The 19,502-nt window shown below is 37.4% G+C and overlaps 1 protein-coding gene across 1 annotated transcript in view; it reads left to right on the forward strand.

Moving 5' to 3' along the window:
• The window catches only part of ZFAND3 (zinc finger AN1-type containing 3), a 287,031-nt gene that overhangs the window by 225,772 nt on the left and 41,757 nt on the right, over positions 1-19,502 (forward strand). Inside the window, exon 4 of the mRNA XM_031434790.2 lies at positions 7,674-7,739. Coding sequence (XP_031290650.1) covers positions 7,674-7,739 — 66 coding nt within the window. The remainder of the gene's footprint in view (positions 1-7,673; positions 7,740-19,502) is intronic.

A 19,502-nucleotide genomic window follows, 5' to 3' on the forward strand; every position in this document is an offset into this window, starting at 1 on the left:
AACAAGGAGGTTGGACTAAGATTCCTTTTAGTCATTGTCACTTTGAACATGTTGCCAGCTGTGTTCAGCTGCTTATAGGAGAGGCCTAGCAAAGGGTCAGAGAACGGCACCTATGTTCAGAATTCACTTTAAATTTCCACGGGGCAATACCTGTGGCCTAAATGAATGTATCTTTCTATTTTCTCTGAAGCCTCTTATGAAGTATATGCACAAGTCACTTCCCTTTCTGAGGAAAGCATTGCAGCCTTTCAGTTGCTGACACAGGCTGAGATTTATGAAAACACTCTTGATAGCTGACGATATCAAAAAAATAAAAGCTCTTCTAATGCTGAGTGGTTTCTTCATTAATGTTGTTATGAGATTCATGCTCATGTTGATGGTAAAATGCAAATATAGAAATCTGAGTTGGGCCTTAGTTAAGCCTGTAAATAGTAAGAACTGAGATCTAAATTGGAGAACTGACAGCTCCTGATTTCATATCCATATTAAATACGCTTTGTCACAGAGAGAAACAAAAGTATCTAAAACTAGAACTGACTCCATTAGGCAGGTGATATTTTGACCTCAAAAAAGGGTTCTTCAGGTTTGAACCTCAAGATGATGGTGTCTTAGAATTTCAGTGTTAATTGCTATTGGGCTTTAGCACATTTTGGAGTTATTGGTGGTGACTCTTTGTCAGTACCTTAATATATGGGAAACTGTTTTAGTCATAAGGTCTCTAGGTAAGAGGTTGCATCTGAAAAACTGAAATTAAACAGATTTAACTGCTTAGAATCCTTTGAGTTCCATGAAACATGTTTTACTCAAAAGCAGCAGAAATAGAATGTCTTGGGTTGAAATTATAACTGTAGAGTTTATTCCATTGTCTCTTGGCCTTATTTATTTAAATATCAACATTTTGTTGAGAATAGGCAAACCTTTTAGTATTATTTATACTAGTCTGTTGATTGGTCTCTGCAAGACTGGATTAAGTCAGTTGGCATGTGAGCAAAGTGTGGAAAATAGGAAATTATATTAACCTGTTTTGTTCTGTACCAGTGGTTCTCAAAGTGTTTTCTATGAACCTGTAGAGGTTCCCAGGACCTATTCATGGGGTCCACTGGATCCTTTCCTTTTCTGACTTATATATATCTGTGTGAAGGTGGTTCTTCTTCATATGCATCATATAAGCAATACACTGTAAAAGACTGAATGCAGTTATGAAAACCCCAATTTCTTCCTTTAAGCCAGGCTGCACACATTTTAAAAAAATTTGTAGTTACTTTTCATAAAACAATGTTTTTATGTTGACATATAATTATTTTTCTTAACTTTAAATGAAGATTAAAATTTTTTTTTCAGTTTTAATTTCTAGGTATGTTATCAGTAGATACAACCCACATAACTGAAAACTCTTTTGTATCCTTAATAATTTTTAAGTGTAAAAGGGTCCTAAGACCAAAATGTTTGAGGACTACTATGCTAGATTAACATCTAAATATGCTGAAAACCAGCTGTTTACTAATAGTTCAGTTTCCCTTCTGAATAGCTATGTATGTTTAATAATTGATTCTGGCCTGGGTCATTTTCATTCAATAGTAAAAAACATATTTTGAATACCTAATGTGCTAGAGTACTAGAATGCTTAAGGCTTGGCCACTACCCTGAGACTCATGCCATTAAGGCCAGTTCTGGGTCAGAAGAGAGCATTTCTTCCAAAACACATCCCCTGGCCCCAGTAAGGATGTCCACCCTATTGTAAGAGAATCTGTCATTACTGGGCAAATGGAAAGCACTCCCTATTTCATTTTGTTTGTGGGGTTGTTCCTTGGGGAAGGTGGGAGAATTTTAAATTTTGTTTCTATTGAACAAATAGGCTAATAAGCATGCTCACACATACACACACACACAAACACACACACTATTTGCAGAACTGCTCAGCTATAATTATTTAGGGGAGTGGGGGTAGAATAGTAGTGAAATTTTGTTGAGAAGCCCTTTATGAGCAAAACAGAGAGCTACCAATAGCAACTCTTACCCACTTTGGAAATCCCTTTCTCATGAATCCCTAATTTAGATCTAAATGGTGTAAGATATCAGGCAATGAGTTAGGATTAGAACTTCTGACTGAGAGATTAATGCTTAGATTCTGTAACAAGCTTTGTAAATGGTTTAATTTGGAAGTTTCATTTGGAGAAATCGGAGGGCTATTATCTGGGCTGAAGATTTTCTGTAAACTTAGATTCTCACTCCTTAATCTTTATGTATCCTTGTTTTTAATCGATGGTGCTTTTCAAACCCAATCATGTAGACAGATTAGATGTGTCTTTTCTGATTAAAACAGTTTATGAATTGAAGGTTTAGGGTGAAGTTGGAGGATAGGGCTTTCTTTTCTGAAGAGACGACTTATTTTCTTGTGTATTCTCATCTGTTCCTGATGTTCATTTATTACTGTTTACTATTTTAAGTCTCCACGTGTATGTTGAAGTCTTTTAAAGAAGGAATGTCTTATTGTTGAAAAAATATGGATTCTTTGAATATTTTTAAGATAGTTTTGCATTCTTAATATGACCACATCAGGAGACAGTGTAGAATAGTTTATTTCACTATCTCCATTGCATAGATTTTTTTAAAAGATGCCTCATCAAAAAATAGTCCATATGATATTATGAATCTTTAGATTAGGGGGACAACTGTGGCTCTTGCATCTGTTTTCTGAAATCACCTTTTCAACAGCGAGCCTGGAAAAGTGAGATGCTGCAAAGGTAAACAATGTACAGATTATGTAGAGTGGAATTGACAAGCTGGTTAAAAAAGGATGATGCATTTCTAATTAGCCCACAGTGCCTTTAGTTGGAAATTAATTAGATACTGTTATGTAAATGTCATGTTAATTAAGCAAGAATATTGAAGTCTTATAAATCTGCAAAAGGGATGACTGTTTTTGTGTAATAATGTTTTGCAGTTACCATGAAAGAGCTGATAGTAGAATATTTGTTTGGTTATTGAGCTTCTGGCAATTTTAAGCTGACTGACTCCTTGACAGTCCATTTTTCCTAATTGATGTGGTTTAGCACATGATACAACTGCAGCCAATGAGGGCTTGTGGAACTAGGAGCCAAATAAAACCACTTACCACAGCTGTTTTAACAAAACCTTTCTGGGTAGATTGTTCATCTCTATTTTCAAGGTTAAAGAGAAATACTATTTTTCTGTATTTACTCAGCCTTATGTTTTGAGTACTTAAGATTATCATGAGCATAAGTGCAACTGCCCTTCACACCTGTGTTCTCTTCTTTCAACTGAGTCACAGTCTTTAACCAGTCTGTCTATTGGATTGACTAGTACATTGGCAGTTCAGGGTTTTTTTGACATGCTCAGTAACTCTACAGGAGGCTGAAAAAGAAAAATTAAGATTCCTGCCACTTCAGCTTGAAATGTGAACATTGATAGTTAACGAAATACCTTTATTCAGTCCTTCTGGTTTTGCAGGTTATAGTGAAGTAGATTAGTATGCAGATTTGACTCCTGTCTTCAACTTTACAGGGTTGAAATCAGTACTGTTTCCCCAAGAAAATCCACTACCCTGTTGCAAAAGCTATAAAAATTTCTAGTTGTTGGGAATACAGCTGAAAATGTTCATTTCATGGCTCTCATGTGGAATTGCAAATGCGATCCATAGTCCTGCATTATGTGTGACACCTTTAATACAAGAATAGAAACATCCCTAGAAGACAAAATAGAGTATTCAGACTTACGGTCACAAACCACAAGCTACCTGAGACATTATTTACTTGCAATTCCAGATTCTGAATTGTTGGAACTTAAGAAAAGTCCTGAATGTAATACGAAATGAAAAATGATAGTCTGTTATTAAATATCTTCAGATAATGAAGAAACTTGAAGTTCAGATATTTAACTTTGCTTTAGCAAAAGAAAGCAGAAAGCACTCATGGTGATTGGCTAAAAGTTCAGGTTGATTAATCTTGATACCATCTGGTTCAGAATTCCTAGAGAGCCTTTCATATTAAGCAAGAAACTTTAGCTGTGATTTTATTTTTAATATTTAACAACCCCAAACTTGCACTGTTCTAAACTCAGTTGCTACTAATATAGGCTAGAGGGTAATGGTGTGAGTTGTTCTGTTCTTAGAAATGCGTTTATTTTCCCAGCCTGGATCCCATCATACACACACATACATGCACATGCACATGCACACGTGTGTGCACACACACTACATCCCTACTTTCACCTGTAGAACTCAGTCATGAAGAGGCTTCTTCATCTTGCTATTCAGTTATTAGCACTGTCCCCCCTGCTGCTTGGAAAGAAAAGGAACGAAGGCCAAAAATAGGAGCAGAGTTTACAGTGATTTATGTGACCATATGCCAGCTCTTCTCTCAGGCATTAGCCAGCTCCATTCTTTGATGGAACACATGCCTTGACTTTGACCCTTACCTTCCACTCTCAAAATTACTTTGTTTGCTATACCCACATAGGACTCCTGTTACATTTTTCTGCTCTTGGACAAAAACCTGAAAAGGTTCCCCTTGAGTGGCCTTTAATTTCCTGCATTCATTTTAACAGAGTTGATTTATAATTAATTGTATAAGGGTGGATATCATAATCTCCTGTGGCTACTCCTTTTATTTGAAAGTATAGGGATATTATATGACAGCACAAGTAGTGTAGAATATATGTGTAGTGCTCATGTACATCTATTCTGGATTTTAAAGAGTTCCGTAGGTTATAGTCTGCCAGACCAAACTTAATTCTAAGCTCTCTGTTTATAATATTGTCCAATTATCAAAGCTGGGATATATTATCACTGCCAGTTACTCTTGCTGTCAATTTGTTTTGGCTCGACTATGGTTCTATTTGTACTTTACTGTAATGTAGTGAATACATTGGATTGGGTTGTTAGTTTAACAAGCTCTCTGGAGAACACTTTCATGAGGATGCATGTTGAGATATGCTAGGTAGCCTTAAAGTTATTTGCATATTTGCCAAAACCTACAGAAATTCATTCATTAGGAATTTTCAAAAGGGTACACTACTCTTAACCTACAGATGAGATAAAGATTGCATTTGTAAACATGGGTGTGTTAATTCATGAGTCCCAACCAGATTTCTTTAGGGGTTTTGATTTAACCAGTTTCTCTCTCTTATAATTTTACTGGATGAATTATTTCATGTCCTCTTTAAAAAAGTATTCTGGCAGTTAAACTATTACTGACTCTTGTGTTTTGTGTGGCTCATGATGTTGCATGAACTCATGATCTTGGCTATATATTGAGCTGGGAGTTAAAAGTGTTATCAGAGATTGTAACTAACTGGGCTGTTAATATTTGCATTGTGCTCAGCAGGCTTGAAAATGTACACTAATCTCTTCCTGTGCCCATCCCAGCCTATTACATCAACATTTCTGAGTCAGAATCTGGGACTCTGTACTTTTAAAATGCTCCCTTGAACTTTCTGGATTATGGAAATGTTCTAATATTTTTCTAAAATGTTCTAATATTTGATGACCGTTATACAAGTGTGTATATATTAAAACCCTTCAGGGTATGTATTTAAGATTTGTGCACTTCATTCTAGTATTTCATTCTCTTTCTGTTAAGCTTCAATAAAAAGGGGTTTTAAAAAAATGTACATTACTCTCCTGATTCAGTAAAGAGGCTTGTAGTGGTCACTAAATGAACACCATTAAGTGTCCTTTGTCCATATAGTCATGACCCAAGAGTAGGTGATGGAGTGGGTCTTGACCCTTGGGATCATAAAATCTAGTGGGAGAGAAAGTGAAGATACATAATACAAAGCTTTATAGTGTATGAAGTCTTTTTGTACAGCTCATCTCATTAGCACTGTGGCTTATGGACACTTCTACTATCCCCATTTTTTGTTAAAGAAACTGAGGCTCTCTTATCCAGGATTACTCAGTGAGAAGAGAGTAGTTGCAGGATTTAACTACTTATAGTCCCAGAAATAAGAATGTTTCATTTAACAACAAAAAAGGCCCCCAAACAAACAATCCAACCAAACCAAAATGCATATAGAAGCAGGAGTTACAGCATTTTATGGAGTTACGGATGATAGTGCCCAGAGGATTTCAAGGATGTGGGGTTTGTATTAGGTTTTCTTGCAGCTCATTGTCTCCCCATGTTGCTTATTTTCATGTTACAGGTGCCCCTTTGGACCTCTGGAATTTTAGTGTGTTAAGCTTTCTCTGGTGAATGCGACATTTGTAGAAAATTTTTCAATTGAATTGCCCTGCTCTTTTGGTCTTTCTAACTTTTAATTTGTTCCTGCCTCATTTTAAAATTCTTGAGGAGTATTTTCAGGTGATGCCAGCCAATGATGAATATCCTCTTTCCTGATTACATTTAGCATTTATTACTTGTTCCATATTCTTTGGCACTTGATCATTTTCCATCTGGTTCTTTACTGCTGTCAGGTATTGTTCTTTGTTTAAATATGCAGATTTTGTCTTTCTAACAAGATTATAAGCTCCTTGAGCACACCCGTGGTGGCACATAGTAGGTATTTGCTAAGTGCTCTTTGACATTAACAACACACTTACTTAGTTTTCCTCTCTTTTCCTATTTTCCCCTGGGTCTTACACACACTAAGGTTTGCTGCTGTTATGGCCTGAGTATAGGAAACAGTAAACTAATGATGATCTTAGGTGGGATCTCAGGGCCCCTAAATCCGTGGATCTTGGTGGCATAAACTCAAGGAACAGGTCTCCAAGTTCTTTCATCTTTCTTTCCTTTTTGATAAGTAACTTCATGATATGAAGTCTTGTCATAGGTGATATACAGCTATGCTAGGTAATCATTTTTCCCTTTGCTAGTTATAGTCACCTGGGGAGCCTTTTCGAAATATATGTGTAACATTTGCCTGTGTGTCCTTTCCTTAATTATCATCACCACTGCCCCTCCCAGGGTATGTCAAGAACTGATGGTCTTCATGTTTATACGGTAACTTCTATTTCAGCAGGTAGGGCATAGTTATCTTATCTTATCAACTTAAGAATTTGTTGATGGTCCTGATTCTGCAGAATAGAACGATTGCTTTTCAAGCCTTTACCCACTGACTGACTATATCTCTTGCATACTCTTGAATTATACCTCTCCATCAGACCTCTGGGCCCAAAATGATTCTATGAAGGCCCTTTTCATACCATATTCTTACAGTTAAACTAGATATTCTTCCATAGTCAGCAGTGCTGTCTTTATATATTAAAATAATTATTTCTTCTGGCAAGCAGTTTGTTCTTTAGGAAATACCCCCCTTTTAAATAAGGTCAGTTTTACAATAAATTCAAAGGTAGGGTGACCACTGAGATAAATATAGGAAAGGGCACTCCTGCTTATTCTGTGAACAGGCTCATCTCTTCAAACTTATGGGTAATTTACTCTTAACCAGATCAGAATTCTAGTTAAAATTTTGTCCTTTAACATCTTAACATTATGTGAGTCTTGATTATTTTTTATGAAAAGCATGTTATAATGTAGAAAGAATATGGGTCTGTAGATTAAATTACTGAACCACCACCACCTCCATCTTTCCTGCTACCTCTCCTTATGCATATTTACAGGTTGGTCCTTACCTCTTTACGTTTCTCTAAAGATAGCAGCTGTGGGCACATAAAGGGTATGTCCTGACTGATGTGCCTGCCTTTCTGTTTCTAGGTGGGCCATGCACAGATACAGCTCATGTCTCGTTAATCACACCAACCAAAAGATCCTGTGGTACAGGTACGTACATCATTCTTATCTTGGACTCATTCTTACCTGAATTATTCACAGGCATTAGCTACTGGCTTTAATATAGTGTCCTTGCCAGAGTACTCTCTAATTTCTTCCATCATTTGTGAAGTGATGTATTATGTGCTTAGTATTAGGAGTGGAATGTGAGTAGAGGTCAGTGGTGTGTGCTGTTGGAGGTCAGATTGAGTTAATGCTGGGAGCTAGAACCAAGAAAGTGGACATCAGAATTTACCTGCTTCCTAATGTGTGAAGAATATTATTAAGACCTGAACCATTACAGAAAATCCAAATCACTGCCTAGTTTCTAGCATATGGCTAATTTGTCTAAGTCTTAGACCTACTGAAAAAAATAAAAACATTATTTATATAATGGAGGCTGGAGGACAAAAGAAGTTGTTGTATAGATAATCAGTGTTTTAACTTGACTACTATAGTATCCTAATAATTGTAGAAAATTATCTTCTTTCATTCGTCTTAAAACCATGGGGTGTACTGAAATCATTCTTTTCCAGATACAAAGAGTCCTCAAAAAAAAAAATCTTTGTGTATTTGTGACATTTATATTAAGCATGAAGTCATGAATCTTGTAGCTCTCTAAAGAGCGCTCATAATGCCCATTGCTCCCTTACCCTGGAGCTTAATTTATTTTAAGCCATATTTGCCTTTTTAAATAATGCTGCTTGCTATTTAAAGTTATTTTAAGGGTTGTATTTGGAAGAGTCAGAATAATTATATTGTTTTTCTAAAGGCCGCGAAGTGTTTTTCATAACTTAAAAAGTCCTTTTAACGCCCCAGCAGAAATAGCACCAAACTATCTCTGTGTAGACTCACACTGAGACCTCAGCGCCTTTAAACTGCTCGTAGTTTTTGTTTTTTTTTAAATCACCGAGAACTTTTTTTTTAACTTTTTGGCTGTTCAGGTAATTCATTTCAAGAAACAATAAGCTGCAACAAATAGAGGGGCTTATTTATTTCTTTGACATTAAATGTATTTTCTTCCAATTCATAAGATCTAATTTCTCATGAATAAATAGGGAAAAAAGTTAACTGCATATTTTAAAGGGAAAACCTTTGAGAGGTTAATATTAAATGATACTTCAAGAGTTTGTAAGTTTCAAATCTTACCAAACATTCTTTCTTGAAATTCTGCTTATTAAAACAAAACAAAATAAAACAAAACAAAACTCTTCCACTGTAAACAGTATTTATATGTTCAATTATTATAGGTATCTAATTAGTCAAAAATATTTTTTCATTTTTCATTCAAGACTCTATAACTCACAGACTGGTAGTAAATCTGTTCATTGAAAAATAGTTAACATCATTGGGGAAAGAGTTTATCAAACTCGGAGACAATTTTCAGTAATAACACTAAAGTTCAAATTGCAAGTCAGTAGAAATGTCAGATCTAAAAAACATTCACTATGAAGAGCTAGACAACTAATGTGTCAATACATATTAAAAAAAGAAAAAGATGATGAGGATGGGGAAGTGGGGAGGCAGATAATGGTGACTTGTGAAATATAGAACCTTTTCTCTCTGCTGGTCCTCACACCGCTGCTCAGAAAGCCGTGGAAGGTGTGCCTGCCGCTCCTGATGCCACCAAGGGCAACGCTGCACTCCTGCCCGGTTTGGACACTTGGCCCAGGCGGCTGTGGAGCCGCCAGAAACTGGCCAAGAATCCTAAATGCTCATAGTTTTGACGCTAACCTCAAACAGGCCTGTCCGTGCATGGTTTCAAAGTAACATCCAGGCGCTGAACTCTGAGGAACTTAATTTTACTCCTGTTCCAAATGACCAATTTTGAGGCAGGTTGTGTGAGATAGTCCTGACGTGCTCTCATCCCTCCTGTGCCCAGTACCCAAGCTCCACTGGGTAGTTCCTGATTGAGATAGAAGAGAACTGTGCCCTGGAGTGAGACAGAGCATCCTGCTTAGCCAGTGGGAAGTCCAAGAGCCATCTTCTTACCCGTTCCAGCCACAAGCTTGAAAACATTTAGAGAGCTTTGATTTCAGGCCCAACGCTTCACACATACAGTGTACTTTAATCTTTCTTTTTTCCTTACAGTCTTGGCTCTCAGGGCAGGGCTTACTGTTAGCACTACCAGCATGTTCAGGTAGCAGTCAAGGAGTGAGTCTCAAGTACACTGGGTCATCCTGAGAGATTTAGGAAAGAGATTCATGCTTTCATCTTAGACACTGACACTAGTAGGAACCCTTCCTGAATATGGTGTACTTGTGTCCTTCATCTTCTAGGCAGATCTGTTTCATCCATTCTGCTTCCATACTATTTTGTGTGTCTAGAAATAATAATAGCAGTTATCGCATGCTTATTACTACATTACCAGGCACCATTCAGTCTTTATATACATGAACTGTTAATCTTCAGAACAGTTCTGCAAGATGGCTATTCTTCTTTCACAGATGACAAAAACAGGCACTCAGAAAGTTAAGTGAATTTCCTAGAGTAATATTGCTAGTAAGTAATAGAACCAGTACTTGAACACAGAGCCTTCGGCTCCTAAAGCCTGTGTTGTTTTCTACTACATAATGTTACTTTTTATCACATTTTGTAATTACCTATACTCCTAACTGGACAGTATGAAGCATATCATTGAATGAAATGTGAAGAAATATGAGAAAGAGAAACAGATTTGGAAATATAGCATGATGTAGTTTTTAAAATATGAGTTCTAGAGGCAGATATGGTTTTAGACCCTAGCCTAGCCGCCACTTACAAAATGTGATTTTAATAGGTTAACATCTCAAAATTTGTTCTTCATCTGTCAAATGAGGAGATAAATCTCATAGGTTGATGTAAGAAAAGAAATAATACATATAAAGCTCATATTATAGATCTTCAATAATGGTAGCTGCTCTTATAATCTTATCATTAAAGATTATGTGTGTACAGTGGCCAGTCATTAGATAGTGTTGATAACACATCAGTAGGTATTTTAGGCAGAAAAGAGTAGATTAGAAGTACCAAAATGCATTGCCATACCTAGCTTCATTGATTGATTTTATGTTGATCACTTTCTTTGTTGCTTATCAGTGTTACAATAGGAGCTGAAGGTAATGTTTTTAGGTCTCCATAAGTGGAATGATAAGCAAGACATTGAGCACTCAGGCTCACATTTTCAGGGCTTCTTTTAGGTGCATACATCCCTCCTAACTAGAAAAAGATTGAGAATTTCTGATTTGGAAGGAAGTTAATGCAATATGCAGGTCATCTAAAAAGCCTGAAGGAAAGTTGAAATTTCTCACCGTGGACATTAAAGGTCACCAAGTTCAGCTTGTTGCACTTCTTCTCGAGTAGCTGGTCTGAGGCCCCTCAGGCTCCTTGAGCTAGCCTGCTGCCATAGCCTTAAATAATGGCCCTGACCTTAGAGGACAGAGCTTCCTGATTTTCAGAGGTTAATTAAATGATTTGCTTTGAGAACCACAGGCTGATGACTGTCTTTGTCTCCATCTTTCTGCCTGTCCTGGAATCTACAAGTTGCCCATGGTGGGGATTCTGAGCACTTTTCTTGTTAACCATCACCACTTATTAGTGTTACCTTGCTTAAGTGTTTTTGTATTTCTAATGTCTAGATTCTTCAAGAGTAGAAGTCAGGCCTCACACACATGCTCTTTGGTGCTTCCTCCAGGAGGGGTACAGTAACAGTGGCTCTCCCAGAGATCTTGCAGAGCACGGGGCTTCGGGCATAGCTGATCAGTAAATAATTACCTTAGTGTGTTGTAGTTTCTTGGGAGCCATAGAGTAAGACCCTCTGAATTAGATCTCACAGACCCCCTCCCAGTCAATCTGTCCATACAAGTTTGAACCTAAAGCAGCCTCCAACCTAATAATGATGTGTGTTAGAGAAAGGATACTTAGGCTAGAATATAGTGGTTCTTTAAATCAGCAGTTTCTGAAGAAGGGCATACAATGTACAGTCTGTAAGATATGGAGGGAAAATTGTAAAAGCTCTTTATCTTGGTCTTTTAAAATTTCTGTTTTGCAGATTTGTTTCATAATTACGTATTAGCCCATATATATAATTTAAAACCAACAAATATATACATATTATATTATATATTCATATACAAATATATACAGGCCATTTTCTTTTTAGTACTTTGAAAATTAGATCTATAGATTAGCATTAGACTCATTATTATGTGGTTTTAATAAGTCAAGGCCTGAATGTACCCTGAATGGTTTATTAGTGTCTGCATCTTGGGTGACTACTGTTTGATCAGAGGGTATTGTAATTTAGAGAGGTAGACAGCAATGCAGAGTGGTTGGTCTGCAGCCATCAAAATGAGAGAAGGGACTCTTGAAGAAGTTGTTTTGTGATAACTGTGAGTCTAAGAAGCAGATTGCAAAAAGTAGCAGTAGTGGCAAATGAAAGGTCAGTTCGTGTTTGTGAGCTAGGTGGGAGAGGCTTTAGATGATGGCTTTTAGTCACAGCACTATTAACAGTTACAGTCTGTGTAATCTTTAGATGGAAAACTACAACAGCATCATGATTGTTCTGATGTTTAAGAGAGAAAAATTAACTAAAGGCATGTGGCTTTGTAGAGCTCCAGGATGTCTGGAGTCAGCAAAGAGCTGAAAAGTGCTGCCAAGTCCCAGGTCGCTTTTGGTTAGAATGTGAGAGTTAAAGTATATCACGCCTTCAGATTACTAGAGAGAGCTTTCATTTCTTCAAGAGCTCAGAATATTTGGCACATGTTCCCTTGTTCATTCTCAAAACATTCCTGCCAAGAACAAGTATATTGTGAAGGAAAGAGTTCGCTTTCTTTGGCAACAAACCACTGGAAGATTCCCTCTTGTCCTTTCATTTTTTCTAAGTATCACGTTATACCTTAAGCCAAAACGTTGTAATCTGAGCTATAGGCATCTCCTTTAGACAACTTCATATGGAATGTATTTGAATATTTAGGTGAATATCTTCATAAGATCATATATGTTTAAAGTGTCTTGTGGGGAAGGAGAGAGGTTTGTTTTCTTAGGATTTCTTATTGAAAGACATATTATGTAACCTATTTTCCCATAAGACTTAAATTACAGAGAGTTATAGCAAAAGAAATAAGTTGTTTTGTATTTTATTTATCACAGCTTGCTATTAATGAAACATAAAATTTAAGCTGTAATAGAACCATGTCTTGTCTTAAATTTCCTTAGAGAAATAGTCTGGTTCCGGGGCAGGATCCTTAACAGTGACCAACCCATTGGGAAACTTGCTCCTTCCAAGTGGGGCGTTAACCATCTCTTAGCTCTGGGCCCTAGGTTGAGTTTATCAAGATTGACTTTTTAGCATATGAAAAAAAAGGAAATTGCTGCTCCTTCCCTAGTTTACTTCTCTTACATGACTTTTTTATTTGTTTGTTTTTTCATTTTATAGTCGTTTTATTTCTGAAGTTAAAATAAGAAAAAGTTATAGACAGGTTTACAGACTTGATGGTACTGTCTGCAGACTTGTGCTCCACTGTACTGCATTCACTTGTACTCTTCTTTCAGCAACTTTGTATTCTCGCTGATAGACTTGACAATGATGGTTTTAAAATGGTGTGTGTATGTTTAAAATGTGATTGTAGTTGGTAGAATAACAAATAAAATAACCATTTGTGGGGCTATAAGGGAGCTGTAGTATTGCCTGAGATGAAAGCAGATGGGACTAGAAACTGTCCCATTAAACATCAAGGCGGGTTTTTCTAGAAAGTATCATCTTTCCGCTCTATAAGAAGCATGTTAATTCAGTCTTAACTGTATATCCCTCGCCTGATCTCTTCTCTCCTCTTTTCTTCTCAAAAGCACAAGTTTATCCTTTCGGGTCACCTATTTTCCTTTCACTGTGAAGAGCAGTGACGTGAACTAGATAGCCTGGTATTATTCATTGTTTCCTTTTTTCCCCCCAAATCTTTTCTTGACTCACTTTTCTAAGGCAACCTGCTTGTGATAGTATTGTCTGTTCTTACAAAGACAAGAGTAGAAACTCCTTTTCACCTGGGAGTTAAGAGAAGATTGATGTGCTAAACACTTTCCACATCAGTGTTCAGAAGCCAGTTAAAGGGACATGTTTCATTGTCGTTATGTTACCAGGAGGTTTATATAAGATCTTTCAAATTGATCCAGAAGCTAAAGGGTAGTAGTGTTAAACCAGAGGTGGCCCTGTAAATCTTAGAACTACCTACAATTGTGTATTTTATCTCCTGGTAGAGTTAATATTCATAGAAAAGTTTCAACCAGTGCATTTAATCCCAGAGACTTGAGTCAGTGACTCCAACATATTGGTCAGTATCATACACTGTAGGTAACTCTTCGAGGAAGGACTCTGTCAAGCTTTTAAAGGAAGGTGGCTTTGGGTATAAGTTCAGCTGTGTGATTTAGTTCTTTTTTCATTCTTTCTTTTCGGTCCTTCAGGTATAGCTTTTCCCTCAGGTCTGCAGTATCAGCATTTGAGAAAGAAAATTAGAAATTTGACCTACTTATGTAATATGCAAGTTCCCATCAGGAGAATATTAGGGAAGATATAAACCTTTCATTTTTTATTAGCATTTAGTGTAACCATTGAAGAAAGATCAAAACAGTAAATCTGTCATGGCAAGGAAAAAAGTATTAAAAAAAATGTTTTACCTTGTGCACTCATCATCTTGAGTCCTGCAGGAGTTCATCTGATTCCGGGGCGGGGGGGAGCAAAATGAATACTAAATATTTGGCAGGATTTCAAAAATTTCTCTAATCTAAAAGGGGGTCATTCTGCTGTGTTTTATCATAGGAAAAAGCCACAGGTTATCATGGTATGTCACAGTGATTGTTTACTGACAGTATGTGGTTTTTGGCCATTGAGTGGATAACTGGGAAGGGGAATAATCTACTAAATCTTTTTTCTTGTGGGGTTTTTTTTCTGTGAAAACTTTAATCTGCTTGGTTTGTTGCATAAATTAAAGAATAGAAAGACGTAGCTAGGCTTATTATAATAAGATGAGCTATAATACTCAATATGTAAATAATGGGTGAGTTTAAATTACTTCACACAGTGTATAGATTCAGAAAAGCTTAGGGAGAGCTTGCTATTTTTCATTTGTACCCCTCAATGAGAGTTAGGCCCCCACAGCCACCAATTGCTGTGGTTTGTGTTACAGGCCAGCTAGACATGTTTGTACAGGCTTGTAGAACTTGAAGTCAGAGGCTTGCGTCACGGGCCTTGTTTGGGTTTTGCTTGTGAGAAGCAGTGGCTTCCCCTCTGAGGAAAGACTGATACAAGTGAATATCAAGCCAGGGTGCCAGTCTTGTCAAGAGGAATTTTTATACTTGAAGGATAAAAATGCACTCCAGTACAAAAAGGAGAAGGAAATGTGATGAGGCTTGTTGCTTGTGTGTGTGTGTGTGTGTGTGTGTGTGTGTGTGTGTGTGTGTGTAACCCCAAGGCTTTGGTGTTGAGCTGCTCTTGGTCCACATACTTTGTGCAAATTCAGTTTGTTGGATCTTTGAATGCAGTTATCACAGGGCTTTTTTTTTTTTTTTTTTTTTTTGCCTTTATGGTCATTTATTTTATCATAGCTTGCACTCTTACCAAGGAGAAAAGCCCTGAACTTCCATTAATTAGCTGTTCTATTGCTCCACTGGGGCAAAATGCCTGAGCCAACACTATTTAAAAAGGTTATCAAGGGAATTTAATACCCCTCTCCTCCTTCGAAACTTTAGGATTTTTTTTGCAGGGGCTGGAGGGAATCTTGGGGGATGCCTTTCAGGTTCTGCTCCATAGCATATGTGTGTAGCCTGTTAGAGGGCAGCATGTTAGAAATGTCGCTTTCCTGAAGCAGTCTTTCCAGGAGCGTGATGGAACAACCACAAAGCTGCATTATAAATCATCTGAGCCTCCCAGTGATACTGCCCATTAAGGAGACTTTTTTTTTTTTTTTCCCCTACTCAGTTCCTGGCTGTACTAATAGAACAGCGCATCAAGCAAGGCTGTAAATAAAAGTTATTACCTAATAGGTGGGTGCCGAAGTGGAACGGACGGAGCTGAGGCATGGAGCCCTTATTACTGCTCATCAGCAATTATAAACAGGATAAAGTGTCTGGGACTTGCGCTGATGCAGCGAGGGCTGATAGAGGCTGGGAATGACACTGGGCTGTGATAGGATGATGTATGCTGATGGGTTTTTACTGCCTCATCGTGCTGCTTTCTTCCAAGACAAGTTGTGTTATCTGTTTTCCTGCTTGCTCATCTATCTGAAGAGGCAGTCCCATTGCCTCTCCTGCCAGCAGGTGGGCTGGCATTTATTCCTCATACTTCTGTCTACTTCTGCGGCAGCCCCCTGGTGAAGAGTTTCAGAAATATTTCATAATCATGGCTGATTAAAGCTGTGATCTTACTGTATTGCCTGTTGCCTTGGTTATAGATCACACCTTCAGATGTGGTTGCTTACCTGGGATACAGGACAAGCCGAGACCCTGTAGTCAGCCAGCCAGTCTAGTACTTTATTAAAAGACCACTGTGACAGAGTCCTGTAGTAGATTCTGTAGGAACATGCAAAAGCAGTGATAAGTATAAATCTTGTCCCTGGAAACTTATACCGTAAAGAGACAGAGTAAGTACAGAAGCATATAGATACAACTTATTCCAGCTTTAGAGAGCAAGAAATGTAACTAATGTTTATTTTAAAAAGTGAAGACAGAGAGAATAAATTATGCTAATCATTCAGAGCAAATATAATACTAATGTGTGTGTATGTTTTCTTTTAAACAGTTATCTTCCTGGTGAAATGCTTAGAATTTAGTGCTTGCGTGTGTGTGTGTGTGTGTGTGTGTGTGTGTGTGTGTGTGTGTTTGTGTGTGTGTTTTAAACAGTTATCTTCCTGGTGAAATGCTTAGAATTTAGTGCCTTAGAGTCAGTGAGAGTGATAAAGGGATACTGGAATGTGGAGGCAAAGTCTAGCAGTGGGTAAGACTGTGTTTTCTAGTGAACAGAAAACTGCAGATATGCAGTTTGGCAATGCTTTAGAGTCACAGATAAGCACTTAATACTTGGGAAAATTGAGATACAGCTCTGTTCAACTTTGATCACTCAACTTCACTAAATCACAGTAATTAGACCTTTGAGTTAGGAGAAACCTTTGCAGAGCCACAGAGGAATGCTTTGAAAAGAGTTTACCAGTTTGATCCAGGAGTTTATGAGCATTTTGGTAGTTAATTGTTTGTCACTTGTGCCTTTAAATGAATACACCTCTTTATGCAGTACCTTCAAAACCTATCAGGAGACTTTTTGCTGTTAGAGAAGTTGTAGTTTTTCTTTGGAGTTTTTTGATGCCTTAAGTTATTTTAAAGAAGCCTGATATATGATCATCTCAATAATACAAACCAGGTAAACCAAGAATTAATGTGATAGAGTCCTTCTGTCTACAAAATGTCTTGCCACTGGGTTAATGTGGGTAGTTGTTTCCCTTTTCCATATAAAGTAATATTTGACTTATCACAGAATTGATTCCTGCTTATCGCATTCATTCAGAGTGTTTCATGGATAAGTGGCCAATGGAATGGAGAACGAAAGGTAACCCTGAGAAAAGTGTTTTAAAATAATAGTGACAACAGTATTTGATAGCTGATTGGAGTTGGCTGAAGTTAGGGGAACTGAGGAAAGAAAGATGTGACTGACGGCAGGGAAAGAATGGGAAGCAAAACTGGTTGAAACTATTTTCAGTTTTTGATGAGCTAAAGTTTAGGTTATTGTAGATAGTCCTGTAAGAAATTATAAATATAGATCTAGTTTGGAAATTATCTATCTAGAAGCAGACATGAAAGGTGTGCAGATGGGTAAGGGAATGGGTACAGAAGATCACGGGGCTAAGGAATATACTTAGGGGCTGGGAAGGAAGAGGAGCCAGTGAGTTAAGGGAGCTAAAGAAAGGAGAAAACTTCTTACAGCATCGTGAAGGGTACATGAGAAGAGGGGCCAGGAAATAGGAGGACTAAGAAGTTGTTGCCTGTGGCTAACAGAAATCATTGGGAAACCAGAAAGAAGTTAGTGTAATGTGATGGGAAACCAAAGCCTGATAGGAGATCATTAAAGAGGCATTTGGTAACGAGGGAATCAAGGCAGCAGGCAAGTCATTCAGCTAAGGAGTTAGTTGAACCATTAAAAACCAATAAATAGTGGTGATTGGATGGAGAAACAGGGTCATGGCATTTCTTGGTGTAGAGTTGGTTAAGATAGGGAACTATTTTGCCCTTGTTAAGATACAAAGGAAAAGTACAGAAGAGAAAGAAACAGCAAATATTAGAGGAGGAATAGAAGAGGTACACAAGCAGGATTCTTTAGAAGCAAAAACCCAGAAGCATTAGCTCCCTTAGAATTTGGGACTATTTGGTTAGATTACCCTGTTTAGAATACTTCTTTATGGAGAGAAAAAAATGGCTTATTGCAAAAGAAAATGAATTTTTTTGGTTTAATTCTTAGAGTAAATAATTTCAGTTAATTCTTTGCCCAGCAAGGTGTGTGTGTGTGTGTGTGTGTGTGTGTGTTTCAGAATTTTTTGATGTATAATTTACATACAATAAAATTCACCTATTTTATTGTTCAATGAGTTTTAGTAACTCTAAAGTTGTGCAAATTCAAGTTTTAGAATACTTCTATCACCCTAAAAGTTCCATGTGCCCCCTTTTCAGTCATTCCCTACATTCTCCTATGCCCGTTCCAGGCAACCACTGACCTGCTTCTGCTGGCAGAATTTTGCCTATTTACCTTTCTTTGTTCCTAACCTGTTATTTCCACCTTTTACCCAAGACCTCCCTCCTGGAGCCCACCATCTTTCTGCTGCAATCTAGCCTAGATGTTCTTAAACACTATTGTGTCACCCCAGAACTCCCCTTTACTGTTCTCTCTTCTGTTCCCTCATTTTTTGGAATACAACCCCTAAGTAAGTTCCTGGGGTTCTTGCATATCTGAAAATGTTTTTTTCTGCCCTCAGCTTAATGAAAAGTTTGACTAAGTATAGAATTCTTGGATGAAAATCATTGCTTCCATATCTTCTAGCATTCCATGTTATTACTGAGAAGTCAGATGCCACTGACTTTCATTTTTATAAGTAGTCCATCTGGGATTTTTCCACCTCTAGAACTCTTAGGATCATGTTTTTATCCTTGGTGTTCTAAAATTTGCAGTAAAGTATCTAGTGGTTGTCCTTTTTACCCCATTCAAGATGCTGGATACTTGCCAGGCCTCTAAGATCTAAAGACTGACGTCCTCCTTCATGGAGTTGCACACTGTCTTTGATACTCCCCCAAGCCAGTGTCCTCTTCTCTTTTGGGACTCATTAATATAGATGTTGGATCTGCTAGATGGTGATCTTTTCTCTGAACTCCTTTCTCACATTCTCCATCCTAGGTGATTTCTGTTGACTCTATCGTCAAACTTTTTTTTTTATTGTATTTCAGCAGTCAATTTACTTTCAGTGAGCTTGCTCTTGTTCTCTGAAGGCTTCTTTTTCATAGTATCCTGTTCTTGTTTATGAATATAATAATAATTATTATATAGTAACATCTTCTGAGTATGTTAATTAGTGGTTAGACTTGTGCTTTTCTGTTTGCTGAGTAATCTGTGATTGCTTTGAGGCCAATTTTCCTATTTATCTTAGTCTTCATGCTTCAGGGTCTCCTCATTTGCTTGATGAAGCTTGGTTTTCTGCTGACTTTTAAGAAAAGTGAAGGTGGATGGGGGAACGTTTCTACCATGGCTCTTTCTTGACTGGGAATTTCTTT

This window comes from Camelus dromedarius, chromosome 19, assembly GCF_036321535.1.
Source record: "Camelus dromedarius isolate mCamDro1 chromosome 19, mCamDro1.pat, whole genome shotgun sequence".
Taxonomy (NCBI): domain Eukaryota; kingdom Metazoa; phylum Chordata; class Mammalia; order Artiodactyla; family Camelidae; genus Camelus; species Camelus dromedarius.